General features: G+C 47.3%; 1 protein-coding gene across 5 annotated transcripts in view; it reads left to right on the top strand.

Moving 5' to 3' along the window:
• The window catches only part of PPFIBP2 (PPFIA binding protein 2), a 129666-nt gene that overhangs the window by 95971 nt on the left and 6647 nt on the right, over positions 1–27048 (top strand). For all 5 annotated transcript variants that reach the window (XM_070425388.1, XM_070425387.1, XM_070425389.1 and 2 more), the window contains 15 exons: positions 1459–1551; positions 7957–8068; positions 10672–10733; positions 12109–12184; positions 13240–13328; positions 15044–15111; positions 16629–16686; positions 17629–17670; positions 20608–20746; positions 22336–22477; positions 23132–23260; positions 25051–25201; positions 25489–25600; positions 25836–25924; positions 26236–26358. In XM_070425388.1, coding sequence (XP_070281489.1) covers positions 1459–1551; positions 7957–8068; positions 10672–10733; positions 12109–12184; positions 13240–13328; positions 15044–15111; positions 16629–16686; positions 17629–17670; positions 20608–20746; positions 22336–22477; positions 23132–23260; positions 25051–25201; positions 25489–25600; positions 25836–25924; positions 26236–26358 — 1485 coding nt within the window. The remainder of the gene's footprint in view (positions 1–1458; positions 1552–7956; positions 8069–10671; positions 10734–12108; positions 12185–13239; positions 13329–15043; positions 15112–16628; positions 16687–17628; positions 17671–20607; positions 20747–22335; positions 22478–23131; positions 23261–25050; positions 25202–25488; positions 25601–25835; positions 25925–26235; positions 26359–27048) is intronic.

Here is a 27048-nt window from a genome sequence, read left to right as displayed (position 1 = left end):
TGCCAGAGATTAGCAAAACATCTCACGGAGTTCATTGTAGGAGAACTAGCCATTGGCATTCACACTGGTAAATGTTTAATTGCAAAGGATGAGGGTATAGGCAGGATACCACAAGAGTATAGCAGGGAGACCTGGTGAAGGGCAGAGGTTGGGATGGCTTTGCTCAGGGAGGCCAGAGAATGGGCAGGAATGAACCTGGCCAATAGTACCAGGCAGAGGGAAGACCATGTGTGAAGCCCCAAGGCAGAAGGAGGAACGAAAACGTTTTCAGTGTGGCTGGAGCATAACCAGGGCACAGGGTAACATGAGAGGCAGGCAGCGTGCTGGCTCGGGCCAGGCTGTGTGGGTCATGGGTTAAAGTTGATGAACTTTGAGGAGCAGGTTGTGCCAGGATCAGATTTGTGTCTAAATGGTATTGTGCCCCTGGGTGCTAGGGGGTAACAGTTTGGTAGAGGAGTTTGCATGTCAGAAAGTCTCTGGAAGGGGTCCCTTTTATGCTAATTTTTCTGATAGGAACCAGTCAGCAGGGCCAACTGTGCAGTGGTTGCCAACCGGTGGTCTGTGGACCCCTGGTAGTCCGTGAGGTCCAAAAGGTTGGCAACCACTGCCTTAAAGGAACCTGGGTTTGGGATAAAGGTACTTAGTGGTGTCATTTTGCTGAAGGGATGGTTTAGAGAGCAGGGGCCCTGGAGTCAGAAGATGTGGGCATGGACTGCAGCTCCACCACGAGCAAGTTGTTTAAATATCACTCCCCCAGCCCAGCAACCTTCAGTGGCTCCCTACTGTCTAAACAGTGGCACCAGAACTCCTGAGAGTCTCATCCAAAAGCTCTCCCATCCTTTCCCCGATGCCTTCTCCCTCCCTCCTTTCTTTAAACCAACCCCCTCCTGTGAATTGGAACAGGAAGACTGGCCTCTGCACTAGGCACTTAGCGTTTGATTCCTCAGGGTCTGATGTCTGTCCTGCTGGCTGTCCCTTCCTCTGTGCAGCCTCTCCGGATCACTGACCCCTCCTCTGGGTTCCTCAAACTTCACTCTGCACTAAAAGATGCTCCCAATTAGCCTGCTTCCTGCTTCTTTGTCTGTGAGAAGCTTCCTCATTTCTATATCTCTGTTCCTCTTGCTCCCAAGCCCCACCTGCCCTGCCTCCCACACACGTGCTTGATGCAGGCACATCCCGCATAAGACGTGGGTGTCAGAGGGGGGCAGGCAGAACAGGTTGTAAAAATAAGCAGAGTTTTATCTTTCTTATGTCAAGAACTCCCTGGCCTTTGTTTTTAAAGGGCCATACAGCTGTTCCTGAAACGGCGCACGTTGAAGGATTTGAGCCTCAGTGTGGAGCATGATGTGGTTGCCCTTTCCAGACATCCTCTGTGCACGAGCTTAACTGGGTTTAATCAGGGAACAGCATCCTGCTAGGTAACCATCAGAACTTTGTCTTTCTCCATCATCTCCCTAGGAGTTACTGCAAGAGCTCAGGCGCCTCAAAATCAAGGTGGAAGAGTTGGAAAATGAACGGAATCAGTATGAGTGGAAGCTGAAGGCCACTAAGGTAAAAGGCGGTTCTGATGCTTAGAGGAGGCACTGAGCCTGGTGGGGGGACTTCTGTGTTCAAACTCTGGGTTTACAGGACCCCATGCTCGAAAAATGCAAACTAACCCTACTGTGTGCACATGTAGCAGTGGCCAGATTGTGCAGCAGACAGGTTGGATCCAAGAGGGCCTTGTTATGGGGGAAATCCCGTGAGATTATGAGCTGCTGAAGCAACTGAGTCTCCTTCCTCTTGCTGTGTCTGGTAGCACTATCAGCTGACATTGGGCCAAGAAAGGGCTAATGAGTGAGTGAGTGAATAGTGAGTCCTAAGGCAGATGAACACCAATCTTATGTTAGCTGCATCATTTTAAGTTTTGCCAGTCCCTCTAATAATCAGTTTTTTAAAACAGCATGCTTTATTTTCAGCAATAAATGTATTTCTTTAAAAAATGATGTATACTTTGAATATTTTTTATTATTATTATTATTTTAAAATATGTTTTTATTGATTTCAGAGAGGAAGGGAGAGGGAGATAAAAACATCAACAATGAGAGAATCATTAATCAGCTGCCTCCTGCACACCCTGTACCGGGGATCAAGTCTGCAACCTGGGCATGTGCCTTGACTGGGAATCGAGCTACGACCTCCTGGTTCATAAGTAGACACTCAACTACTGAGCCACACCGGCCAGGCTTGACTATTTTTTTTTTTTTTCGCTAAAAGTATTACAAAGGGTATTACATAAGTGTCCTTTTTTCCCTCCCCGCCCTTGACAAGCCCCTGCCCTCCCTTACCCCCCAGTGTCTTATGTCCATTAGTTATGGTTATATGGATGCATACAAGTCCTTTGGTTGATCTCTTACACCCCTCCCTCCTGTCCCCCAACCCTCCCTGGCCTTCCCACTGCAGTCCGACAATCAGTTTGAGGCAGCTCTGCCTCTGTATCTATTATTGTTCAAAAGTTTGTAATGGTCTTAATTATCCATGAAAGAGTGAGATCATGTGGTATTTTTCCTTCATTGACTGGCTTGTTTCACTTAGCATAATGCTCTCCAGTTCCATCCATGCTGTTGCAAATGGTAAGAGTTCCTTCTTTTTTACAGCAGCATAGTATTCCATCGTGTAGATGTACCACAGTTTTCTAATCCATTCATCTACTGATGGGCACTTAGGCTGTTTCCAGATCTTAGCTATGGTGAATTGTGCTGCTATGAACATCGGGGTGCACATATCCTTTCTGATTGGTGTTTCTGGTTTCTTGGGATATATTCCTAGAAGTGGGATCACAGGGTCAAAAGGGAGTTCCATTTCCAATTTTTTGAGGAACCTCCATACTGCCTTCCATAGTGGCTGCACCAGTCTGCATTCCCACCAGCAGTGCACAAGTGTTCCTTTTTCTCCACATCCTCTCCAGCACTTGTCGTTTGTTGATTTGTTGATGATGGCCATTCTGACAGGTGTGAGATGGTACCTCATTGTTGTTTTGATTTGCATCTCTCGGATGATTAGTGACTTTGAGCATGTTTTCATATGTCTCTTGGCTTTCTGAATGTCCTCTTTTGAAAGGTGTCTATTTAGATCCTTTGCCCATTTTTTGATTGGATTGTTTATCTTCTTTTTGTTAAGTTGTGTGAGTTCCCTATAAATTTTGGAGATTAAGCCCTTATCAGATATGACGTTGGCAAATATGTTTTCCCACGAGGTGGGTTTTCTTGTTGTTTTGTTGATGGTTTCTTTTGCTGTGCAGAAGCTTTTTATTTTGATGTAGTCCCATTTGTTCAGTTTCTCTTTAGTTTCAACTGCCCTAGGAGCTGTATCAGTGAAGAAATTGTTTTGGCATATGTCTGAGATTTTGTTGCCTTTGTATTCTTCTAGAATTTTTATGGTTTCCTGTCGTACATTTAAGTCCTTTATCCATTTTGAGTTTATTCTTGTGTATGGTGTAAGTTGGTAGTCTAGTTTCATTTTCTTGCATATATCTGTCCAATTTTCCCAACACCATTTTTTGAAGAGACTATCTTGGCTCCATTGTATGTTCATGCCTCCTTTGTCAAAAATTAATTGAGCATATTGGTTCGGGCTAATTTCTGTACTCTCTATTCTATTCCACTGATCTATATGTCTGTTCTTGTGCCAGTACCAGGCAGTTTTGAGAACAGTGGCTTTGTAATACAGCTTGATATCTGGCATTGAGATCCCACCTACTTTGTTCTTTCTCAGGATCGCTGCAGCTATTCGGGGTCTTTTTTTATTCCAGATGAATTTTTGGAGAGTTCGTTCTAGATCTTTGAAGAAGGCCATTGGTATTTTAATGGGAAGTGTGTTGAATTTATAGATTGCTTTGGGTAGTATGGACATTTTAATGATGTTGATTCTACCAATCCAAGAACATGGTATGTTCTTCCATCTGTTTATGTCTTCCTCTATCTCTTTTTTCAACGTCCTGTAGTTTTCTGAGTAGAGGTCTTTAACCTCTTTAGTTAAGTTTATTCCTAGGTATCTTAATTTTTTTGGTGCGATGGTAAATGGGATTGTTTTTCTATTGACTATTTTTAAAAAACCAAATCAGGTTTCTATTGAACTGGGGAGCTTGCTATTTAGAGGACACCAAGGATAAGTTCTTTTGTGAAATAACTTTTTTCTCTCCCTCCTCATTTCTTCCTTCATTTCCTCAAATAATTGAAATGCAGAGATTAAAATGAGTGGGTTGGAGTCAGCCTACACATTTGTGGGGGTAGGGGTAGGATGAGCATTGTATTTAAAGATGTCAAATTCATTGTCACTTAAACATTAAGAAATTGCACACTGAAATAGTTAGGCTGCCCTGGGGAGGGGCTGGGGGGTGGCGTGTGGGGAAGGAAGCTCTCACAACCCTGGAACAGCTTTCCTGCTTGAAGAAGCCTGGGCAGGGCTGCCTCTAAGTGGGGAGCACACCTACCGTTTCCCTAAGGTCTCTGTAGCGCCACCTACAGGTGTTGGTGCATGATCCCTGCAGGCATTTTAATTTTTACTACTTACTTGCATTTTCTTAAAGTCTAGTTTGTTCTTTGTTTTATCTTTTTCTGTAAGTTAACTTAATGATTATTAAAAACAATAATATTCATTACAGAGAATTTTTAAACCAAAAAAATAAATAAATAAAGGAATACGAAAATCACTCCTATGCCACCCAGCAGTTACGACTATTAATATTTCCTCCAGGCATTTCTCTGATTGGGTGTCTCTCCCTTGCTCTCTCAATTTCTGGTGTTGATCATTTATATACAATTTTATATCAAGCTATTAAAAGAAAACTCTGGACACAATGCTGATGTCAGTAGTCTATATAATATTCTATTGTATGAGTATAGTATGAATGTAAAATAATCTGCTTAACCATTTTACAGATGAGAACACTGAGGCATGGAGTGGTTAATTAACTTCCCCAAGTTCTCACAGTTAGTCAGTACCAATCCCAGGCAATCCAGATCCATTCAGCTACTGCTCTGTTTTTATCTCATCGAACCCTTGTGTGCACCACGCTTCACACTCACTGGCGGCAGGAGCTCTGTTTTCTCAAGTAGCTCAGAATCTTCCATCACAGTGCCTCCCCCACGAGCCCTGTCCTGGTGAAACCTTTGAAGTTGTACATGCCACCTTCTCTTATGAAACCAAACAGCTCTTTTCTTTTTACATTTTCCAAGCCCTTTGCCTTGGCATGTAGACTTCGAGATACCAAGAGTTATCTAATAACTACCAGGTGTGGAGGCCCTCCTATGTGCCAGAATGTACCAAGCCCCTGTTCTCATTGGATCCATGAAATAGCCTGGTGAGGTCCATTGATTTGTTATCCTCATTTTACTGGTAAGGAACCTGAGGCTCAGGGTGCCAAGGTGAGGTTCGGATCTGGATCTGTGTCATTTCAAAACTCATGCTCCCTTTCCTATACCATCCTGATTCTTTGCAGTAAAAGCCTTCACTGGTTTTGAAAGTTCTGTTTTTCTGTGTAAAGCTTTGGTCCCAAAAGGTGATTTATCTTCCAGTTCAGCTGAGTGGGGTATGGTCAGGGTTTAATGGGGCCTCGCACTTGCTGGGATCAGTGCCTACGTCTGCCTGATTGGGTGGCTGAGGCAGTAGCATACTTGGTCCTCCTGGTCAAGTGGAGCCTCTGGGCTATTGTTGACTCCCCAGCTGTTGGGACAGGTACCACTCAAAGGATATCAAGCACCTGCCATTTCTGGCCTATTGTGTGGAAGTTGGCACATGGGAGTTTGGGACCAGCCACTTTGTTTGTGGGAGTTTAAACAGATGACCTCACCCAGAGGCAGGCCTCCGAGGGAAGAGACTTCATCGTGGCCGGGTTTGCCTCAGCAGGTCCACACCACCAATGTCTGCTGTGGGGCCCACAGACAAGCATCAGGCATCCAGATTCCTAGCCGGGACCAGCTCTCACCCTGTCTGCAAAGAAAGGGAGAAATGGGTGTGGAGAGGTACAAGAGAGGCTTAGAGGATATTTTCCAAGAATAGTCTGACTCTTGTAGAAATGAGAGGTATTTGGATTGAGAATCTCAAGGGTAAGCTTTTCAGAAGCTGCTGTCACCATCCATTATAAGCCCTTGAGCACCGAGGCCCTGAGTGAGCTATGGAAAGCGGCTGCCTGGCTGCGAGTCTCAGCAGGCGGTGTGGCACAGGGAGCTCGGCTCTCGGGCCTCTGGGTGAAAACCAGAGCACGGGATGGTGCTCCATAAAACTCTGCAGTAAATGAACCCCATCCCGTGCCACCTGGTTTCCTTATATGGTCACCTCTGTGCCACGGGAGATGGCAGGGAAGGTTTATTCTGAAACCCTCAAGGTGGTCTCAGGGAGCCCTAGCCGTCTAAGAGGGGCTCTCATTTGTCCTGTTATCTTAGAAGCAGACCAGCTGTGGTGCGTGGGGCCCTGGCTTTGGTGCAGGCGGGGATTACATCCCTTGCCTGGTCACTAACTGGCTCTGTGACTTGACCATTGGATCCTGCATGACTCCTATTGTCTCTCCAGTGACATGCAGGGACATTGCTTCCTCCCATTGTTTCCTGTGGAGCTAAGGAAGGTTTGATGTAAGAAAGTGGCTAGCACAGGGGTCCACTCTGCACATCCTGTGTCCTGAAGGGGTCCACTTTGAAGGCCTGTGTGGCAGAGGAGCCCTGGCAGGAGCCGTGCTCACTTGGCTACTTGGAGTTGTTCAGAGATTAATGTGGGCCTCCGTGAGAACAGACAGCACATTCCATAACCTTGAGGAATGAAGGCAGGGTGTGACTGGACTCCCACATGGGGAGGGGTGCAGCCAGAGTAGAAATCCTTGCTGTGTGGTTCGTTGCCTGGCTCAGGGGTCAGTTTGCAACCCCTTAGTTAATCTGCTCAAAGAACTAGCTAGTTATTCATAAGGAAGAAATAGGATGAGAGCAGCAACACTAGCATTTATTGAGCACCTACTATCTACTAGGCATGAGGCTAAATTGTTCTTACCCATTATCTTATTTAATCCTCTTTATAGCCTCAGGAGGTAAATGCCATTTCCCTCATTTTATAGATGAGCTAAGACTCAGAAAGGTTGACTCACTTGCCCAAGGTCACCCAATAGGAAGTGAGAGAATCTACGTTTGTTTGACTCCAATGCCGATATGCCTCTTGGGGTGGGACCTACACAATTATGATCTTCTAACGAGGATGGGAAAGCCTGGACCCAACCACACTACTGTTAGGTGTGAAGTGCAACATGCTATATGTAGTAGAGACATGGGAACCACGCAGTGCAGCTGCCCATGTGTACATATATGAATGTGCTTAGCATACCTGAATTCTTGTGCGTATGTATGTGTGGATGATCATGCACAGGTGCCTGGAGGTTGGGCAGTCAGTGGCTGTGCACAAAGGGTGAGAGAGTGTTTGAGAAAGGCAACTCTTGGCTCACTCTTTGTTTACCAGTAGTGATTTGATTTCCACTGTATTTCCTAGATGGGGCAAAAAAAATGAAAATGCGTGCACTTGTAACAGTGCTGTACCTACATACTGTTGCATGAGTATCTTGGGAGAAGGAAGACCACATCCAGAAAGAGAATATCCATTTCTGGACCAAGGGCAGCCCTCCCATTGCACAAGTCCCAGCTCAGTGGCGTTTGGACCACAGAGGGCAGGGCAGGGAAAGAGCCTGGTCAGGTAGGAGGATGCTGGAGAAGAGTAGGTGGACAGCCAGAGACAGGCAGGGCCAAAATGATCAGAAAGAATGCGTTTATTGGTCAGAGCTCTAACCTTGTGGAAAGGGCTGTGAGCACTTCTAATTGCTCACCTCTGCTCCTAATTTCCTAACCTGTCCTGGGACCCATTGGCTCTGGACTCTGACTTGAGGCACTTCTTTATGGTTTGGTAGTCCCTCTGAGCTGGTAGGGGTCCTCTGTTCTCTTCCAGGCTGAGGTGGCCCAGCTGCAGGAGCAGGTGGCCCTGAAAGATGCAGAAATTGAGCGTCTACACAGCCAGCTCTCCCGGACCGCAGCTCTCCACAGTGATCATGCAGAGAAAGGTAACTGGTTGACTGTGACAGTGCCGTTGCCCCTGGGCATGTATGTCTATGGGTGAGCATGTAAATGCCTGTGTGAGTAGGTGTGCTCATGTGCATGTATGTATACAAACATATCCAACTGAAGGGATGCATGTGTGTGTCTGCATGACTGGGCCTCTAAACCCAGTTCTATCATGGAATCATTGCCATGAACCCCTTTCCTGCCCAGAAGACTCGGCTCCGAAGGCTTTCCTCACATGCATTCTGACCATTAAAGCTCTGTGTGGCCACCTCTGGAGCTTTAGACATTCACTTGATTGAAAAGACTTGTGTTTGTGTCATCACCAAAGGGAAGGCTTTAGCAGTTCATTCAGTCATTTAATGGATTCCTGTCTGGTACTCGTTGAAGGCCCCGAGTTTTCAGAAACAAATTAGTTATTGCCCATCCTTTAGATCTCAACTTAAATGTGATCTCTCAGAAAGATCTTTCCTGCCCTGGCCAGTTTTTGCTCAGTGGTTATAGCGTCGTCCCATGGACCAAAGGGTCACAGGTTCAATTACCAGTCAAGGGCATGGTTGTAAGTTTCAGGTTCCCCAGCCCTGGTGGACGTGCATGCAGGAGGCAACCAATTGATGTGTCTCTCTCACATTGATGTTTCTCTCCTCCCTCCCTTCCAGCCTCTCTAGAAAGCAATAGAAACCTTTCCTGGCCACTCTACCTCATATAGATGCCCCCAATCCTACTTTTCTCTAAGTCGGTGTTCTTCCCCTCCCTCCCCCCCCGCTTAGCATTTATTATAACTTGTCAGCATTGTATTTTGGGGGTTCTCTTTGTATAACCTGTTGTCCTCTCTCTGGGGCAGAGACTGTGTCTAAGTTTTCTTTAAGACATTTCCACATACCACCGTATTTAACCAATGGTAGGCTCCTAAATAATATTTATTGAATAAATGAAAGGATGGTGAATGGTCCCTGAGGAGTTCAAGTCTTGGTGGTAAATCCTCTTAACACATACTTAGTATTTATGGCTATTTGCCTTGTATACAAAATGCTCAACCTCTTCCAACTTTTTCTCTTAGCTCAGGTCGCAGAGTAATGCTGGGGGAGATCATGTAGCCGGGTAGATTGATCCTGTTACCTAGTCTCATCTCGGCCTCAGCACTGCTTAGCTCAGATCCCTGCTGGGGTGGTGAAGCCACGTGGCCATGAAACAGTAGCTTAGGCTGGAGAAAATTAGCCACCAATATGCTAATCCCTTCCTCAGCTTTTCTTTTCCCAAGCCATTAAGTGTATGTGTCACCCACCCATCAAGCCTAATGTAGAGGCTGGATCTGCCTAAAATAACCCAGATTATCTGTGATGTTAAACCAGGACAGAAAGCTCCCTGGTCCATGACTTCTAGACCAGGCAGCCTTTCCCCAAAGCCCCACGTTACTCCACAGTCCATGCCTTCCAAGCCCTGCCCCATTCTATCATCAGCTGCCTCCTGGAGTTGGTCCTTTGGTCACTTGCTCCCCAAAGCATCAAGGTTTGCCAGTCTTCATGTGAACTCACTGCTCTCTCCACATGCCAGGCTGCAGAGCTGATCTTCAGCTGCCAAGAGCCTAAGATAATGGGCAAGCACTCTATACTTTGCTCTGAAAATGGATCCCTACAGCTATTTATACAAAGTCCATAAATCTGTTCTTCCTGTTCTTGTTGGATGTAGCAAGCATCCTAAAAGCAAATGGGGTGCCTGTACTGTGGTTCCCTGGTCTCCTGTACTTTTCTTATATAGACACCCCTATTCTCTTTGCAGTACCCTATATCAGGTGTATCCGTGTTTGGAAAAATCTAACTATGTGCCAATTCCTAGCCCTCCAAATATTTGGCAGAACTACCTCTAGCTCCTTCAGGCATTAGCATTTGACCTGGCTCTCCAGACCAGTCTGGGAAGAAGTCAAGAGAGTCCCTGTTGGTTCCGAAGTGAGAGAAGGCCATGAGTTATCCACCACAGACTGAAATAGATTCCTCAGCCCATAGGGAAGTTCTATAGATGTATGATGAAATAGGATTGTTTTACTTAACAGTAGAGTTTGTTTTAATATATGCAAAGATGTGTCTACACATGTTAGTCAATTCTGATTATGCCATTTTAAACTAAGCCAAGTAATCAACTCTTTTACATAGTCTTTCTTTTCCAGTCTCTATTCAACTATAGACATTTCCCCCCTTATTTTAAATTCTCTGCTACAATCCATGGGACTGTATGATTTTCTTTAAAACTAGCTGCAGTCCAGGCACATGCCTTATAAAAGATAAATGTCTATATTCTTGTGAGATGTTGGTTGTGAAAGATTTTTCTGTGTCATCTTTGAGTAAATGGCATTTTGTTCCCCCCCACAAATGTCTATAAAGAGAAGACAAAATGATAGGTTCATTCATTTATTAGTCTAACAAATACTTAATGAGACTGAAGTATATGCCAGACACCATTATGGGCTCTTTAAAAACTAAAGAAGCCCATGGGCAGTTTATTCACATGGAAACTCCTCAAGTTTTCACTTGAGAAGCATTTTAGCATGTGGAGATAGCTGCCTGCATTTACATAAATAATCCTTTCCACATCTGAATTCTTCTTTTAGACCAAGAAATTCAACGTCTGAAAATTGGGGTGGAAACTTTGCTTATTGCCAATGAAGATAAGGTAAGATGGTCATTGGGCAACCATCTTTTCCCTCCTTACATCCCTGGCTCTATTGATCTCTGCTGGTCTCTGATATTTTGGGCATGGCCATACCCATCAGGTCATTGACTCAGCGATGTGTTGGGGGAATGGCTGTGCTTCTCAGAGACTAGACCTCAGCCACCTGTTTTTGGCTTTGATGTATAGGAACTTTGCCTAAAAGGACTCTCCCAAAGGCAGATTAAAGCCAAGCCTATTCATGCTGGCGTGGAGAAAAAATACCTCTGTGGTTACTGCCAATGTCGTAGCTGTTGCTTAGACTCCTAGCTAAACTCCAGATCAATCCACCCACCTCCCACATTCATGATCCAGCGACTGACCCAACACGGAGACACTAGGCAGCATGCAGTGCTCTTTGTCCTGCTGTCTTATATTCTTCACGTGCAATTCCCACATAATCATAAATTAAACACCTCTGTAACCTGGCACAAACCTCAGCTTGGAGGATCACACCCCTGTATTTTACAGATGAGGAAACAGACTCAAAGTACTTTAGTTCTGCCCAAGGTCAGGTAACAGTAGGTGGCAGGGCTAGAGTTTATACCCAAGTTCATCCTTTTTTTTTTTTTTTTTTAATATATTTTATTGATTTTTTACAGAGAGGAAGGGAGAGAGATAGAGAGTTAGAAACATCGATGAGAAAGAAACATCGATCAGCTGCCTCCTGCACACCCCCTACTGGGGATGTGCCCACAACCCAGGTACATGCCCTTGGCCGGAATCGAACCTGGGACCTTTCAGTCCGCAGGCCGACGCTCTATCCACTGAGCCAAACCGGTTTCGGCCCAAGTTCATCTTAACTGCAGAACCTGTGTGGCCTCCCAAGTCCCTAGGCCTTTGCTGAAAGAAACGATCCCCTGGGGATGTCCTCTGTTGTGTAAGGCACCTCAGACTCCTAAGGAACAGGCAAGGACATTGGGATAAATAGACAGTTTTATTTTATCCATGTGTGGCAGGGAGGAGAGGCGGGGGTATCTACAGGGAACAACACTTGGGCCGGGAGGCAGATTTGAATGGTTACCTTAGGAGAGCGGGGGGACAGAGAATTTCCTGCTTCTGGAACTGTTTCAGTCCCTCAAAGGCTGTGTCAAGAAGGGTCTGTCTTATGGTTGGAGATTGAACTCAGCCTTCAGGGAGAGGCAAGAGTGGCTGCAGCCTCCTGGGAGACAGACCACAGAGAACCCGGCTCTGGGAAGGGGCCTGGACGCCGTGTTGAATGCTTCTCAGGTTCCCCACGGCACCTCCTCTCAGTGGGCACAGAACATAGCCTGGGCCCAGAAAGAGCTCCTGAGGTGCCAGTGCTGGTGCTTACATGTCTGCCCTCGCACTGCTGCAGGACCGCCGGATAGAGGAGCTTGGGGGGCTGCTAAACCAGTACCGAAGGGTGAAGGAGATTGTGCTGGCAGCGCAAGGTAAGAGCCCCATTTTCTCCCAGAGGTATTCCAGCTATGGGGTTACATCCAAGGGCAGTCCCGCCAGAAGATTCTTCATTTTCATTTGGGGACGACCCTCCGCTGGAGAATGGAACCGGTTACTGTCCTGAATTCCAGGAAATGGCAGCTGTTAAGATTTCCAGAAATTTTGTCAAATGGCACTCAGTTCAGAACTCTCAGGGATTGTCCAGATCACCAAGAAAATGCAGCCTTCAAATTGAGCCCCTGAGAATCCCACCCTGGGAGGATCTCCTGCATCTCCCCAGGTTTCCCCTGGGAGAGTCAATGAGGGGAGGGCAACCTGGATCAGAAATCATCTCTTTGGGGATGAGAGTTTGTCCACCTCCTGGAGAATGTGAAACTCTCCCAGAGGACGCCCAGGGCTTGGTTCCCACAGGAAGTCACAGGGCAGAGAGAGCTGTTTGCATTTCATATTTGCTGCCCAGACTGAATGCAACATGCAGGCAGCATTCGTGTTCTTATGGGCACAGTGGGGCATGTGCCAAGCTGTCCACTTTGTTCACACCATTGACCTGGGCTCCCATCACAGATCCTAAGGAAGCAGCTGTTTCATAGGAGAGGGCTGCTCGGAGGCTATCAGGAATCTCTGATTCCGGCTGAGCTGCTGCTTCATCTTAGGAACAAACTGGGTTGTGGCTGACTGGTTACCAGCTTGCCCACCCCCCTCACCCCATCCCCACATATATGTCACTCCTGTCTACATTTTCTGTAATCCTTGGAGACCTTGGGTCAAGTCACTCTCAGAATCTGATTGCCTGGGCCAAGGAGTGAGAAGGTTGGAGAGGGTTACTGCGGGGTGCCTTCTCTCTGTTCCACACAGGAACTTGACCTTGAGATGACCCTCTTGGCAGCCCATGCTCAGATGCCCTGAAGAATCTTCCAAATCATGCTCTTAATGCTCCTCTGTATATTTCTTAGTCTTTCTTGGTGAAGGAAAAAAGTGTTAGTGGTGCAGTTATAATTTCTGAACAAAGGACACTATGTGATCATCTTTTCTGCATTGATGCTCCCAGGGCCTTCAGAAAGAAATCTCTCAATCAATGAAGAAGAGCTGGATGGAAGTTTCAGAAAGTGGAGCACTGCAAATAAAGGCCCCGAAGAGGTGCTGTTTCCATCTGGAATGTGGGGTTTCAGCAGTTCCCAGGGGTGTACCCTGAGCACAGGGGGGATCTAGGCAGGCACCTGTCAGGTGTAAATCTTGACAGATGAAAATTGAAATCAGTGGAGCCCCAGAGGCCTTGGGGAGAGCCCCAAGGGCAGCCAGGGGCCCTGGCACAGGCCTGTGTTCTATTGGGAGGCACAGCATAGTGGATACTGGACATTCAAGGGTAGGAATTTTTTTTAAAATTCAGTTCCTTGTCTTAGTATATTTCCTTTCTGGAGTGTAAGCATAGTCCAAAAGTGTTGTTGCTTTTACTTACCCATCTGTTTCTCCAGAGTCTGCAACAATGCTTGGCACCCAGTAGAATTCAACAAGTATTTGTTGAATGAATGAATGTGTCTTGCTCATTTAGAGGAGCAGCTGCCAGTTTTGAAGTCCTACATCTCTACTTCACAGACGTCCCCTGGGGACCCAAAAACCAGCATAGAGATGTTCTTTCTCCTCTTTTCCTTGTTTAAAATCGGCCCCTATTATATGAATCTCTGTGGACTTAGGATCAACACAAATAAGCACACAGGTAGAGAAAGGGCTTCAACCTAGGATCTTAAAAAGTTCAAGAAACTCCAGAACAGCCATAGAGGATCTTAGCGGTCCAGCTCAATGCTTTTAATGAAGGAAAGTGTAAAGTGTCACCCAGTGACCCAGTTACCTAGTCAAAGCAAGCGTGCCGAACTGCTGGCAGTAAGAAAACAGCAGTAACTGATACGTGCTCAGTACCTCTGAGTGTCACTGTGATGAGCACTGTGTGTGGCTCACCTCATCTACTCCACTGCAAGGAGATGGTAGAACCTTGACCTAAAGCCAGGTTTATCTGACCAAAAAGCCCAGGCTTTACCAACTGTACTATAATATCAGGCCCTTTCTGTAGTAGACCAAAAAGACACTGAGCTCTAGGGAAAGGAGGTGGTCTTTGCAGTCAGTCTGTCCTTATACACCATTAGCTCATGTCCATGCCACCTGTGATGCTCTTTCCTCTCTTGGTGAGCCCACACTCAGTTCTTAAGATTCAGCTCAAGTTGTCTTCCCTCCAAAGCCTTCCTAACCTTCCCACTGGTGAGAGGGAGCCCCTCCCTCTCCTCTAACCCCATGTTATGTTGTAGGAATTGGTGCCACAAGGACATGTTGCATTGATCTGTCATCCTAATTAACTTGTCTGCCACCCTGATGTGAGGAGTGCTGGCCTTATGACGAGCACAGGGCCTGGCGGGTAGTAGATGTTGCTCACACTTGTTGAGTGACTCTATCACTAGCAGAGTTGCTCATTGCAAGCAACAGGAATCTACTCTGGCTCACCTTGGCCTAAAAGGAATGTTCTTGAAAGGGCTCACTGAATGAAAGGAAAAGCTGAAGGACCAAGCTCTGAAAGGGCAGGAGCAGCAAGAGCCTTTGGGATTTAAGTCTCAGGCCTCTCTTGTTGGGAATCTGCTTCCAGGATGTGAACTTTGGCCCAGGAAGGAGAGGCAGGTTGGCCTGGGTTGTTTCTTACACCCACCTCCTTGGTATCTTGAAAGAGCAAAGCACCAGAGTTGATGGAGTTACCATGGTTGTATGCAGGGGAAGAACTGTAACTCCCCAAGAGAAATCATCAAAGAAGGGGAAAGGGTGTTTCCAAATAGCAACTGTCCTCTATGATGACTCATCTCTTTCTGGTGCAGATGCCTCCAAGATGTAGCTCTCCTGTAGTGGGGCCACCTCCACTTCCACAGAAATCACTGGAAACCAGGTAGGAGGCTCAAGCTGTGACCCCAGGCCCCACTCAGGGCTCCTGACATGGCGGGGACTGGCCATGCATTGTGAGCATGACCACCATGTCCTGGGAAGACCTGCCCTTCCACCATCAGGACAGCAATCCAGGCCCTCGCAGTGGCCAGAGCGGGACCAACACCATGGAGAATCGCAAACCATGCCTATCAGCCCTGGCCATAGAGGGCTTCCCTTCCCCCAGGCCGAGGGTCTGGGTCACTGTCACTGAGAAAAGACCTGGCCAGAGGTTAGATCCTCAGAGGAGAGGTGGCTGCACCTTATCTGGGCCCTCCAGTGGCTCATCAGAGTGGAGAGCATTCCATGATGTGTGCCTGTCATTTTTGTCAGGCCCCCTGGAATGTCTTTCCTGCTCTCAGGATGACTCTAACCCTATGACAAGCCATGCTCTCTAGGGAAGGCCATTTCTCCTACAGGGAAGCTGGTCCACTTGCTTTGGCAAAGCGTTGCATAGCAATGCACTTATAATCGGCTGGCCTGTGGGTCACTTGGCTGTCATCTGTCTGGTTCCCTCTAAAATGAACCTATTTCTAGTTCTCTATGTCAGCTCTTTAGTACACGTTTCCAAGTAATGGAGATACAGAGCTTCACTGCCAAGAGCAGGCTGTCTGTCAGCCAAGGTGTCTGGAGACAATGGCCACAAGCATGATAGAAGCTTCCCCAGATGGGCGCTGAGTCTCCAGAGCTTGTACTCTCAGAAACCCACTTTCCATTCCCCCTGAGCCTCTTAGCCCCAGAACAAACAGTGGTGTCAAAGAGGGTGACCAGCCAGTCCTTAGTTTAGTAGAATAAGAAATTTAGTTTATGAGTTCACTCCGGAGAAAGTAACTCACACTGACCAGACTCACAAGAGACTAATGTACAAGAGATGCTGACTTCTTCATATGAACTGAGAAATACTACTGCCAGGGGGAGACTTGTCACAAGGTAACCCTTGTGACCACAGTGGTGTTGCTTCTTCTCTCTCCAGTTGGCGCCCTTCTCTGTAAAGTAGCCCCTGTAAAAGCAAATTCTTCTGAGCAGACTGGAAAACTCTAGCAGGTCATGCTTTGGAAGTGGGGATGGCTGATTTGCTTATCTGCTCTAAAGTAATTCTTCCCCTGAGTTACTCTTAGGCTCAGACAGGGCAGTATTGGCACCTTCCCTCTCTTTGAGTCTGTTGACTTTGGTCTTTTACGACCACAAAACAGTCAGCTTACATTGATACAACGGAATGGAATATTTTTGAGGAATGCCAGGAACTTTTGATTTGGATTTAAGCGATGCTTTCATGCCTTCACCAACACATTGTCCCACCAGACTATCCCTGAGATGGGCCAGTCTCATCTTATACGCAATCATTATGATGAGAGGGTGGCTTTTTCCTGACCTTAACCCTAAGCCCAAGACAGACTACTAGTTAAACATTTGGAATGTTCTCTGCATGAATGATACTATGTACCTCCTTCTCCAGTAACTCTTTCTTACGTGTTTTTCCAGGGCTCAGAAAAAACTCTCCTGTAGTCTAGAAGATTTGAGAAGTGAACCTGTGGATAAGGTCAGCCCATCAGTCTCTCCATAAGACTCCTGAGCTACTTCTCTGTGCCCAGCACAGTGCTGGGACACAGGCGAGGTCCCAGTCCCTGCCTTGTAGGGCTTTTTATAAAGTTAATGGGGTGGCAGAAATTATGGGAATATCTTGAAAAAAACCAGTCAGGTGTGGTCCAAGGCATCCTAGCAGCCAGGTAAGCCAGGAAAGGCTACCTGGAGTTGATGAGAAAAGATACTGAGGTGGGCAGAGGCAGGTTTTGGGAAATGGGGAGCAGGAGAAGGTAAGGTCAGGACCATGAGTCATATCAAGCCCCAGGAGACCTTGAATACTGGCCCGGTATCCTCAGGGTACCCTGTGTATTGCAGAGATTCTAAATGAAGTGCTGCGGATAAAGGAGACGATCCCAGGAGTGAGCTATGGGATCATTTAGAAGATTGTAGAGAAAGCATTTGTAAGAGTCTGGGAAGATGAGGAGGGCTCTGTGGCCCTTTATGAGGGTAGCCCTTGATCGTGTGGGTAAACCCTGAACTGGAGGAGAGTGTCACAGTGAGGACATTGGAGACCAAGGGGTCCTGCCCTGATAGAGCATCTTCCCTGAGCCCCGCCGCCCAGGATCCTGTGGTCTACAGCAGTGTACCAGCCTCCCTGGTGATGCCGTGGAAAACCATAGAGGGTAGAGGTGGCAGGAGGCACAGGCCCACTCAGTAGCTTTGCTCCCATGGTCCTCTGCCTCTTGCTTCTCCTGGTCAGATGCTGGCAGCTGCCCAGGACATCTGTCTATGTGGTTGGTCAGTGATTCCTGTTTCCTGCCATGGAGGATGGTTACCTGGCATAACAATAGGGAGGGAGGGGGTGAGCCTTGCAGATGCAAGCTGGTCCTGAGTTGTTGGTGACTAACATGGATCTCTTTTTCTCCATGTAATTGAAATCCTCCTTGTCATTCCATAGTGTGTCAACGGGAACAAACTGTCCCTGGTGGGAGAACCCAAGGTACGTTAAATGCATGTCCCTCTCACCTGTATGTGGTTGTATTGCTTTTCATTTAGCAAGTTACAGCTTTTGTAACTTTAAAATATGTCAACTCTAAAGGTAAGAGGGTGAGAGAAAAGACAACATTGCCCATTTTCTTTGTACTTGCACCCCGCTGTCTTGTGTGCTTTCATCTTCATTATCTGTGGGGTAGGGTTTCCTATATCTTCTCCATTTTATAGGCTCAGAGAAATTCATCTTCAACCAGGCAGCGTAGATGTGATTACTGGAAAGGGGATATGGTCTCAGCACACAACTAGAGGAGGGCGACAGCGTTCACTCTTTCTGTGCTGATATGCCGTGGTTAAAAACCCAGGCGTCCGTTCAGCCACAGCGGCATCTAACATTGGTGACTGAGCGCTCATTACACTGTAAGACACACTGTGTTCTTTTCTAGCTCTGTCTCTGACATACATCTGCTGGGCTTCCCTAGAATGCCATCGCTGATCCCGGCTCTCCCTCTGGAGCCCTGCTCCTGACAGCTCTAGGATATAAGCACCTTGGGCCCTCTCTGAGTTAAACATCCTCTTCTCATGTGCACAGATCACAAACCTTTGCCATCCCTGTTCAGTCTCCGGGGATCAGCACTATTTCCTCAGTGTCTCCTCCAGCTGTGCCCTGGACCACACTTTGTGATGTTCCTGATGAGGTCTGTCCTGTGCCCTCCCATCCAGGGACTGCTCTGGTAGTACTGCTGTCACTCCAGGCCCTGGCACACGACCTTTTCAGTGCCTGTTTATGGGCTCTGAGGCAGGAACTGTTATTCTGTATTTAGAAACGATCAAAGGTTCTGAGAGGCTAAGGAAAAGGGCTCTGCCTAGGTTGGTCTGACTCAACGCCCAGGCTCCTCCCACTCAATGTGCTGCCTCTGTGCTGGGCAGTCAGTTACATGCTGCTCCCTGGCTGGGAGTTCATTCCCCCATAACCAGGCTTACTCTTCTTGGAGACCAGGGAAGCCACCTGATTCAAGCATTTCTGTTTCCCCTGTGTCCCATCCTGACCTTGCACAACCTTCACTCGCAGTGAGTCCTTCCTTCCCAGCGTTTCTTCTTGGCTAAACAGAGCTAAGAGCCCTTTCTATCGCCTTCAGCTCTTTCTCACTCATCTGGGCCACCTTGGAAGCCCATCCCTTTGGTTAGATCCATGCGCTCCTCACATCTCAGCTCCTCAGCAAGCTCCCAGAGCAGCCCACGTCAATGGCCTCGGTTGCCTCTGCCCTTCTTAGGAGGGCACTGTTGATGCAACCAGAAGTCTGTTTTGAGCACTCCCCGCCCCCGCCCCTCCCCACTCCCTCCACTCCCATATTTCCTGTATATTATGGAACTTGGAGTCAGGCCTTTCAGTTTTATAAATTGGTTGAATTCTGCCTTTCCCACAGAAAAAAATACAGACTTCCAGGGTACAGTCCCAGGGGAGCTGATTCATGGAACCAGGTTGCAACGTGGGGATTTATATGGGTTTTACACGTGCCCCAGGTGATGGGGAGGCAGCCAGTCCATGGACCAGCGTTTGGACACTGTTGGGCTTGAGCACATGTCTGTCCTTTCGGGCCCAGGCTCTACCTATGGGTCATTGTGAACTTAAAAACCACATGGTCTCCATCTCTCAAGGTTCTGATGATTTTGACCTCACCAGCAGTTCTTTCAGAATTATTTGAGAATTTCACTTACTCTTCTCATAGTTCTCCTTTCTGAGCTTCTTTATAGGGCATTAGTATTCAGTGTCCAAAGAATGACTTGGATTTCAAACAATTTCTAGGACATGGATTTATAAGCAAAGGGAATTCAGACATGTATTGGGCACTTGGCTGTTAACTAAATGAAACTTCAAAAGATATCTCGGGGACCCTTTCCCCCTCGCCACGTGGGAGTCTATTCTGTTACTCTTTCTCTCTCCCCACATGGGAGTCTGTACTTGTTCTTCAATAAATCTCCACCTTTGCTATACTAAAAAAATATATATATATATATATATATATATATATATATCTCAGGCCAGAAGTCTCCTGTTGCTTGTCTGACTTGTCCGTTTTGAAATCGATTTTGTCTTTCATGTTACTTTTCTTCTGAGTCCAAGTGATTCACACTTGACTCCCTTGGTAATGTTGCTTCAACTTTTCTTTTTCTTTTATTCTCACTCAAATGCATTGCACTATGTTTCCCTCATGTTTGTGAATTTAGGGGTCATTATATCTTTCTTGACCAAATAAGTCCAATTTTTCTTTCCCTCCTAATCAGCTGTTTCTTTGGGACACTTTCTATGGCCAGGCCCATTGCACTGGGGCTAAACCTCATGCAGACCATGATCCCGAGTTCCTAGGGGACTCTGTGTTGGCATGTAGCTCTCTTGCTCATTTTCTGTGGTCATCTCCCCTGAGTGTACCATCTCTCTTTGCCTTAATCTGGTATTTTCCAGAATTAATATTTTCATAATATAGAATTATTAACATGTAATATAGGTGTAATATATTATCATATTATCACCTATCATATAGGTGTAATATATATTAGTTATTATATAATAAAGCAACAGTGTTTAATATAATTCTGATTTATTTATTCAAAGGGCTCAAAGGGTAATTTATAGCTGTTAATTCATTGAGCCTCTGAGCACTACACCAAATGAAAAGGCCTCCTTTGCATGTCTCCTCTGCTTCCTGCTTAGTCAGTTGCAGTCAGCCCTGCATTTGGGCTTTCCTCCTGCCCAGTCTCACTGTGTGGCCTCAGAACTCTGGTCCGCTCTCCTGGCCTGCACTGACTGACCTCTGAGGGGTCTCTGAGTCAGCTGGAGCGAAGTTGACTCCTGGAAAATAGGGTGTTGTCCCTGCAGCCCGAGGTTTCCTAGTGGGGTTTGAGTCTGAGACTGACGGCTAATTCAACATCTCTCTCCTTCCAATAGGACAGCACTTTCCTGGCGGAGCACAAATACCCCACGTTACCTGGGAAGCTTCCAGGAGCCATGCCCAATGGAGATGCTACCAAATCTACTCCCACCACCCCCAAGCTTGACCCCACAGGCAACAGCCTACGGAGGCTGAGTGAGTGTCCAGGCTTCGGCACCTCCAGTCAGTGCACGAGATCCTGTGCCACCACAGCAGTCCGCAGCTGGAGAATGAGGCGGGTGGGCAAATGGGACAAGTCAGACCACTTCCAGAGACTCTGGCTCCCTGTTTGGGCACAACGTTTCCTTCAGTAAACATCTTAGAGCCCAGAAAACCAGGGTGTGCACCCACCCTTTCTTTCCAGCTGTAATTACTCCAGCCCTATATCTCCCATTCCTGCTCTCTTGAACCCCTCCCTGCCCTTCCCATCATTCCTCCTCTCCCTCCTTCTGAGACTCCCCACTCCACCCTTCCTTTCCCTGCTCTGCCTCCTCTGTCTCCCTGATCTCCCCTTTCCTGTCTCCCCTTCCTCTCTGCAGCCTCTCTATTTCCAGTAGGATGGTATTATGGGCTCTCCCGAGGGAGAGCATTTCCATAAAGAAATTGAATCAGTGGCCAGTGGGCAAGGATGCCAGTGCACAGATATCCGTTGGATGCTTAGGACCCGAAACCATGGAGGTCTCTGCTGCTTTTCATGCAGAAGAGGCCATCTTTCCCCTACAGCATCGCATATCCATGGGGCCCGGGAGGGAATATTCGGGTCCTGGCAGAGCTCTCCTACCCCTGACTCCTCATCCCTGGCTATTCCCTGTGCCAGCCCTTGTGTTGGCATCTGTCCTTGGCCAGTTCTGCCTCTAGCTGCAGGAGCTCCAGATAAGCCCTTGAGTGAGTTTGTCCTGGTGACCCTCAGACTTGGACTTGCGGTGGCTTTGGACATTCTAGTCTGACGGAGTCCTGGCACCTGCACAAGCGTTGTGGGGCCCGGTGTATTCAGCCCTGCTGCCCTTCCTCCCTCTCCCTACCTGTGGATACCTCACCTGCCAGGAGGTGGCTCCCGGGGTGTCCGGTCCCCTCACCTGAAGCCTCCTCTCACTGCACCGGCCCTGTGTGCCGAGCTCAGTCACCATTCCTCCCCTTCCTTCCTCGTTGGGATTATTTTTCTTCCTGTTTGAGTTTTTTTTCTCTTGCTCGATGACTTTTGTTTCTTTCTTTGCTTCCCTATAACTCTGGTGGGCTGGACTTGGGCCTCTATTGCTTCTTCATGTGGCTTCTCTGCTTCTTGGTTGGCTGGAGATCGTGGCCGGAGTGTCAGTGCCCCCGTATTAGGTACTGTACCCTTCCAGGTGAGGTGGAGCGTGACATGCCCTGCTTCCCTACCCTAACTGTCCCTTCTGAGCATGCAGCCAGGTACCCCTCCTGCCTGCATTCCCCAATCTCCCTTGGGAAAAAGAAAGCACCCTCCTTGTTGGAGTTACCTGCAAGTATTTGGACCCCAAACCCTTAGAATTTGAAGGCATTAGCTCACCCAGATTTGAATCCTAAACCTAAGTCGTTTGAGAGTAACCTGGAGTGTGCTCGAGCCCCCTACTGAGGTCTTGGTGCAAAGTTCTGCCCTGAAGGCAGAGCTGGGCAGACTCTTCCCAATGCCCATGGCCCACGGGAGGATGTCCAGGCCTGGGGGAGAAGTTTCTGAAGGTCATGGCCCTTCCTCTCATTCACACATCATCACATTCTTTCAATCTCAGGAGACACAGAAAGCGGTTGGGATGATACTGTTATGGCCAACGACTTCTCATCCACGTCATCTGGTACTGAGTCGGGTCCCCAGTCTCCCCTGTCACCAGATGGTAAACGGAGTCCCAAAGGCATCAAGAAATTCTGGGGAAAGTAAGTTGGTGGTGATTGTAATTATATTGCTTGGGATTAATATTCTTCTTGACTGGGCAAAGAGTCTACGTAAACCCCTGTGCAATTAAATATTAGAAAAGCAGTGAAAATTGAGTGCTCCAAGAATTCGAGTGACTTCTTTTAGGGCCCAGAGAAAGAGAACTGTGAAAGACATCCATTAAATATAGCCAGGTACCTTACATGCCATTCATTCTAGGCGCCCACCCACCCATTCCACATACCCTGAGCACATTCTCTGCAGCTCAGCCACATGTGCTTTGGGAGAGACACATGTATGAGACCGCTTGCTTCCTTTTTAGGGGTCAGTCTGTGTCTTAAGACATCTTTGAAGATAGGAAGCTGACTACTTGCTGGCCCAACTGACCCAGTCTGTGAAATGAGGCAGAAACCAGCACCAACCTCCACTTTTACTCCCAAAGGGAGGGGCCCAAATCCCAGAGGCAGGGTTAGAATTGAGGCTTGGGTCTGGCCAAGGAGCTATCACAGGTCATGATCCTTGCCCTTTGGGGAGGCACCGGGAAGCAGTGCCATTGAGTCCTGGGTCTGGCTTGTGTGGGCCGGCATAGGAGGGAATGCGCCAACGCCACGCTTCCAGGCTGTCCCTGACAGTCTCTATGGATGCTCTCCACACAGAATCCGAAGAACTCAGTCAGGAAATTTCAACACCGATGTACCGGGGATGGCGGAGTTTCGGCGAGGTGGGCTCCGGGCGACTGCAGGGCCAAGGCTCTCTAGGACAAGAGACCCCAAGGGTCAGAAAAGGTAAGGCTCCCTCTAGTCCATCTACAAAGAACTGTGTGAAATCCTGGCCAGGGTGGAGCGGGGCCGGGGCGGGACGTCCCAGGGAATCCAGGGGTGGAAGGCAGAGCTTCCCAACCTTTCCCCATTGGACGCGAGTAGACCTCACTCATGCTCATAGGCATGTGGAGGAAGAAGCAAGAGTGTTTTTTGTTTGGTGTTGTGTTTTTGTTTTTGTTTTTGTCATTCTGACCCTTCAAGGAAATCACTCCTTTTTAACAACTCAACAAGGCATTAAAAAAAAATGTTTTTTTAACCAGCATGTTAGGGGTACTTTCTTGGAAGGAACCTTTTGAAATATCTAGCCTTCTATATATTCCATAAATCACCATTTATTTATTTTTTTTAATCTTTTTATTTTTATTTTTTATTGCTTAAAGTATTACAAAGGGTATTACATATGTGTCCCTTTTACCATTTATTTTTAAAAAATGAATATAAAGTTGCTTTGTCAATTTCTTTCCTCTCACCTCCTCCCAAAGAAGACTCTATGGAGATTTTAAGTGTGCCATTAATATTCACACTTTACATGAAAAATTGATGTCTCTAAGAATTGACGGCTTTGTAATACCCAGGCATCCTGTCTAGAAACACGATCTGGCTCTTCATTTATTCATGTCTTTTTATGCTGCTCAGTTGGATGTTACAATTACCACCTCCCCCCCATCCCCACAGGCGGTGACTCAGGACCCACACATTCTTTGAAAAGGCAGCTCCTAGACATTTTATCATTTTGGTTGCTATGAGTGAGATTTTTAAATTATTTTAACAAAACATGTTAGTGTCTGTGCACTGATGGTATATAGAAAATTGTGGATTGATGCATGTCATAAATATTACATGTGTGTGTATTTTATAACTAGCCACCTTACTGATTCTCTAGGGTTTTCAAGGTGGACAGTCTTCTGAAAAGAGTTGCTTTCTTTTATTTTTACCTTTCTAATGGCTATACTTCTTATCTTTATCTCATCTCTTCCTATACTGCCTACAGGTCTCAGTTATTAGTGCTGATATTAGCACTGATAAAAAGTATGACTTTTTAAAAATATATGTATATATATTTTTATTGATTTCAGAGATGAAGGGAGAGAGAGAGAGAGGGAGAGGGAGAGAGAGAAATATCAATGATGAGAGAGAATCATTTATTGGCTGCCTCCTGCACATCCCACACTGGGGATCGAGCCTGCAACTCTGGAGTTGAACTGTGACCTCCTGGTTCATAGGTCAACACTCAGCCACTAAACCAAGCTGGCTGGGCTTGCTTTTTTATTGGCTTCAATGTGAATGCCCCTAGTATTTCATTAGGTATTAGCTGTTGTTGATTGGAGTGTTTTTGTTTGTTTGTTTTTTAATGTGAGAGAACTGACCCTTTTTTCTAGTTTTCTGAGTGTTTTCCTAAAAGTGGTGTTGAACCCTGTGGAAAACATGCTTCAGTGTGGCTCTTCATCCTAATGGGGCAGGACTCTGGGCTTGAGGCACGTGTGCACATGTGCCTGAACTATGGCACACATAAACACGCCTCACAAGGATCGTGTAACAGCCCCATGCTCTCAGCAGCTACAGACTTTAATTCATACCAGCTGCCACCAGAAACTAGAGACCACCTCAGATGAGTGTGTGGAGTTTTTTTCAACTAGATCCCATGGTGGGAAGTGTTTGTTAAAACATAGTCCCCCTCTTTGTGAGGCTCAGTTACGTACAGATGGAGCCTCAGGCCCCCCACTCACAGGCAATGCTGTCTTCCTGCTTCCCAGTGACCCCAATGCCCCCTTCGCCCAGTGGACTACGGAGCGCGTGTGCTTGTGGCTGGAGGACTTTGGCCTGGCTCAGTACGTGATCTTTGCCAGACAGTGGGTGACTTCTGGCCACACTTTACTGACCGCTACCCCTCAGGACATGGAAAAGGTAAGAGCTGAGCCTCTGGGCAAGGAGATTCCCATCTTTCCCCAAACCGATGCCTGGGAGGTGAGGTTTCCCAATCGTCCTGCACCCCCACTCTTCCACTCCCCGCTCCACACACAGCAGAGTGGACAGAGCAGGCCCAGACTCCCTCTGTTGCTGCAAATGGATCCCTTATCACTGTGCAGGATTCTGCTGCCACCCAGGTGGAATATCTCCACCCAGACACGGCGTCCTCTGAAGGCTTAGCTGCCCGCCGAAAATTCACATCTGTCTTCATCTTTCAATTTCAGGAGCTAGGAATTAAGCACCCTCTTCACAGGAAGAAGCTGGTTTTAGCAGTAAAAGCCATCAACACCAAGCAGGAGGAGAAGTCTGCGCTCCTAGACCACATCTGGGTGACACGTAAGGACAGGCTTATGTGCACTATGTTTCTGGCTGCTCCTCCGGGAAGACGGTTTCCCTGGGAATGTGTGTCTCAAAGACGGCTGTCTTTTGGGGGAAGGCAGATGGATTACTAAACCTTATGGGGAGTCTAGCCAGAACTCCAAAATGAACATCTGCTGCCCCCTTTCCTGTGGCACCCACATTCTCCCATCCTCTCGAATTCTACCTCATCTGTTTCCTCCTGTGTCTGCAGGTTGGCTTGATGATATTGGCTTACCCCAGTACAAAGACCAGTTTCATGAATCCAGAGTTGATGGACGCATGCTGCAGTACCTGACTGTGGTGAGGGTTTTCCCTTTCAATATTTCACTCGTCCCTGGGAGCATTCTGCTCAGGTGTCCCTGGGGTGGCTATTTTAAACTTGATTCCACCACCTCCTTCACATTCTTAAGGTCTGAAAATCATGTTGTTTGTCACATAAGAGGTGCCGAGTCGCCAAGTCCGAACCATTGTGCTAAGAAAAGCTGTTGGTGTGTCCATGTGCACCTGCCAAGATGTGGTTGGCTTGTCTGTGTTTGGTCTGAGAAGGAACCTTGGGAGTCTTTTGTCATTTAGGAAACTCTGGTTCATCAACCAAAACTTTCCGCTTCCAGAATGATCTACTCTTCTTAAAAGTCACCAGCCAACTACATCATCTCAGCATCAAATGTGCCATTCACGTGCTGCACGTCAACAAGTTCAACCCCCACTGCCTGCACCGGCGGCCAGCTGATGAGGTGAGGGCGGGACGGTACCTGTCTGGGAAGCCCAGAGCCAGGACAGCTGTAAGATTGGGTGTAAGAAAGCAAGAGTAACATCATCGAGAACTGGCTGGGGGTTCTTTCCTTTGCTAGTGCTCTGTGGTGCCCCATGCACTCCAGGGTCTATGCTTTGTGCCCCACAGGAGCCACCAGACCTTCAAGTTCCCACCTTCCCTTGGGGAGACACACGCTGTGGGCCAGAGGGCGGGAGCAGCAAGTCTTTCACAGCCATCATAATAATGAAAGGCGATAAGGAAATGTGCAAAGGAGAGAGAGGGAGAGACAAAACAGAAAGATGGGTGTCAAAGGAGGCAGAGGAGAGGAGACGAGGAGCCTATAAGGAACCAGACATCTTGGACTAGATCCCCCTATTGGTAGATATGAAATTAACTGACCTCCAGTCCCAGGTGCACTGGGGATCCATCCATGAGCAGGTTTTTTCTTGAGAAGAAATTGTGTAGTTAAACACAGCAACCCAAATTCTGGAGAAGTCCCTGATAATGTTCCATGAACCTCAGAGTTCCTGGTGGGCCCTGAAGCTAACGGGGTGTGACTACACCCCGTCCTCCATGTTCCTGGGAACTAGGTCTAACTGCTCTAAGATTAACTCGGCTTCCTGAGGGACTAACGACACCTACCCCTACCCTCCATCACCTATTCTTTCCC

This window comes from Myotis yumanensis, unplaced genomic scaffold, assembly GCF_028538775.1.
Source record: "Myotis yumanensis isolate MYYU_CA2020_CCGP unplaced genomic scaffold, mMyoYum1.0.hap1 SCAF_10, whole genome shotgun sequence".
Lineage (NCBI taxonomy): Eukaryota > Metazoa > Chordata > Mammalia > Chiroptera > Vespertilionidae > Myotis > Myotis yumanensis.
This window is presented reverse-complemented; position numbering and strand designations above follow the sequence as displayed.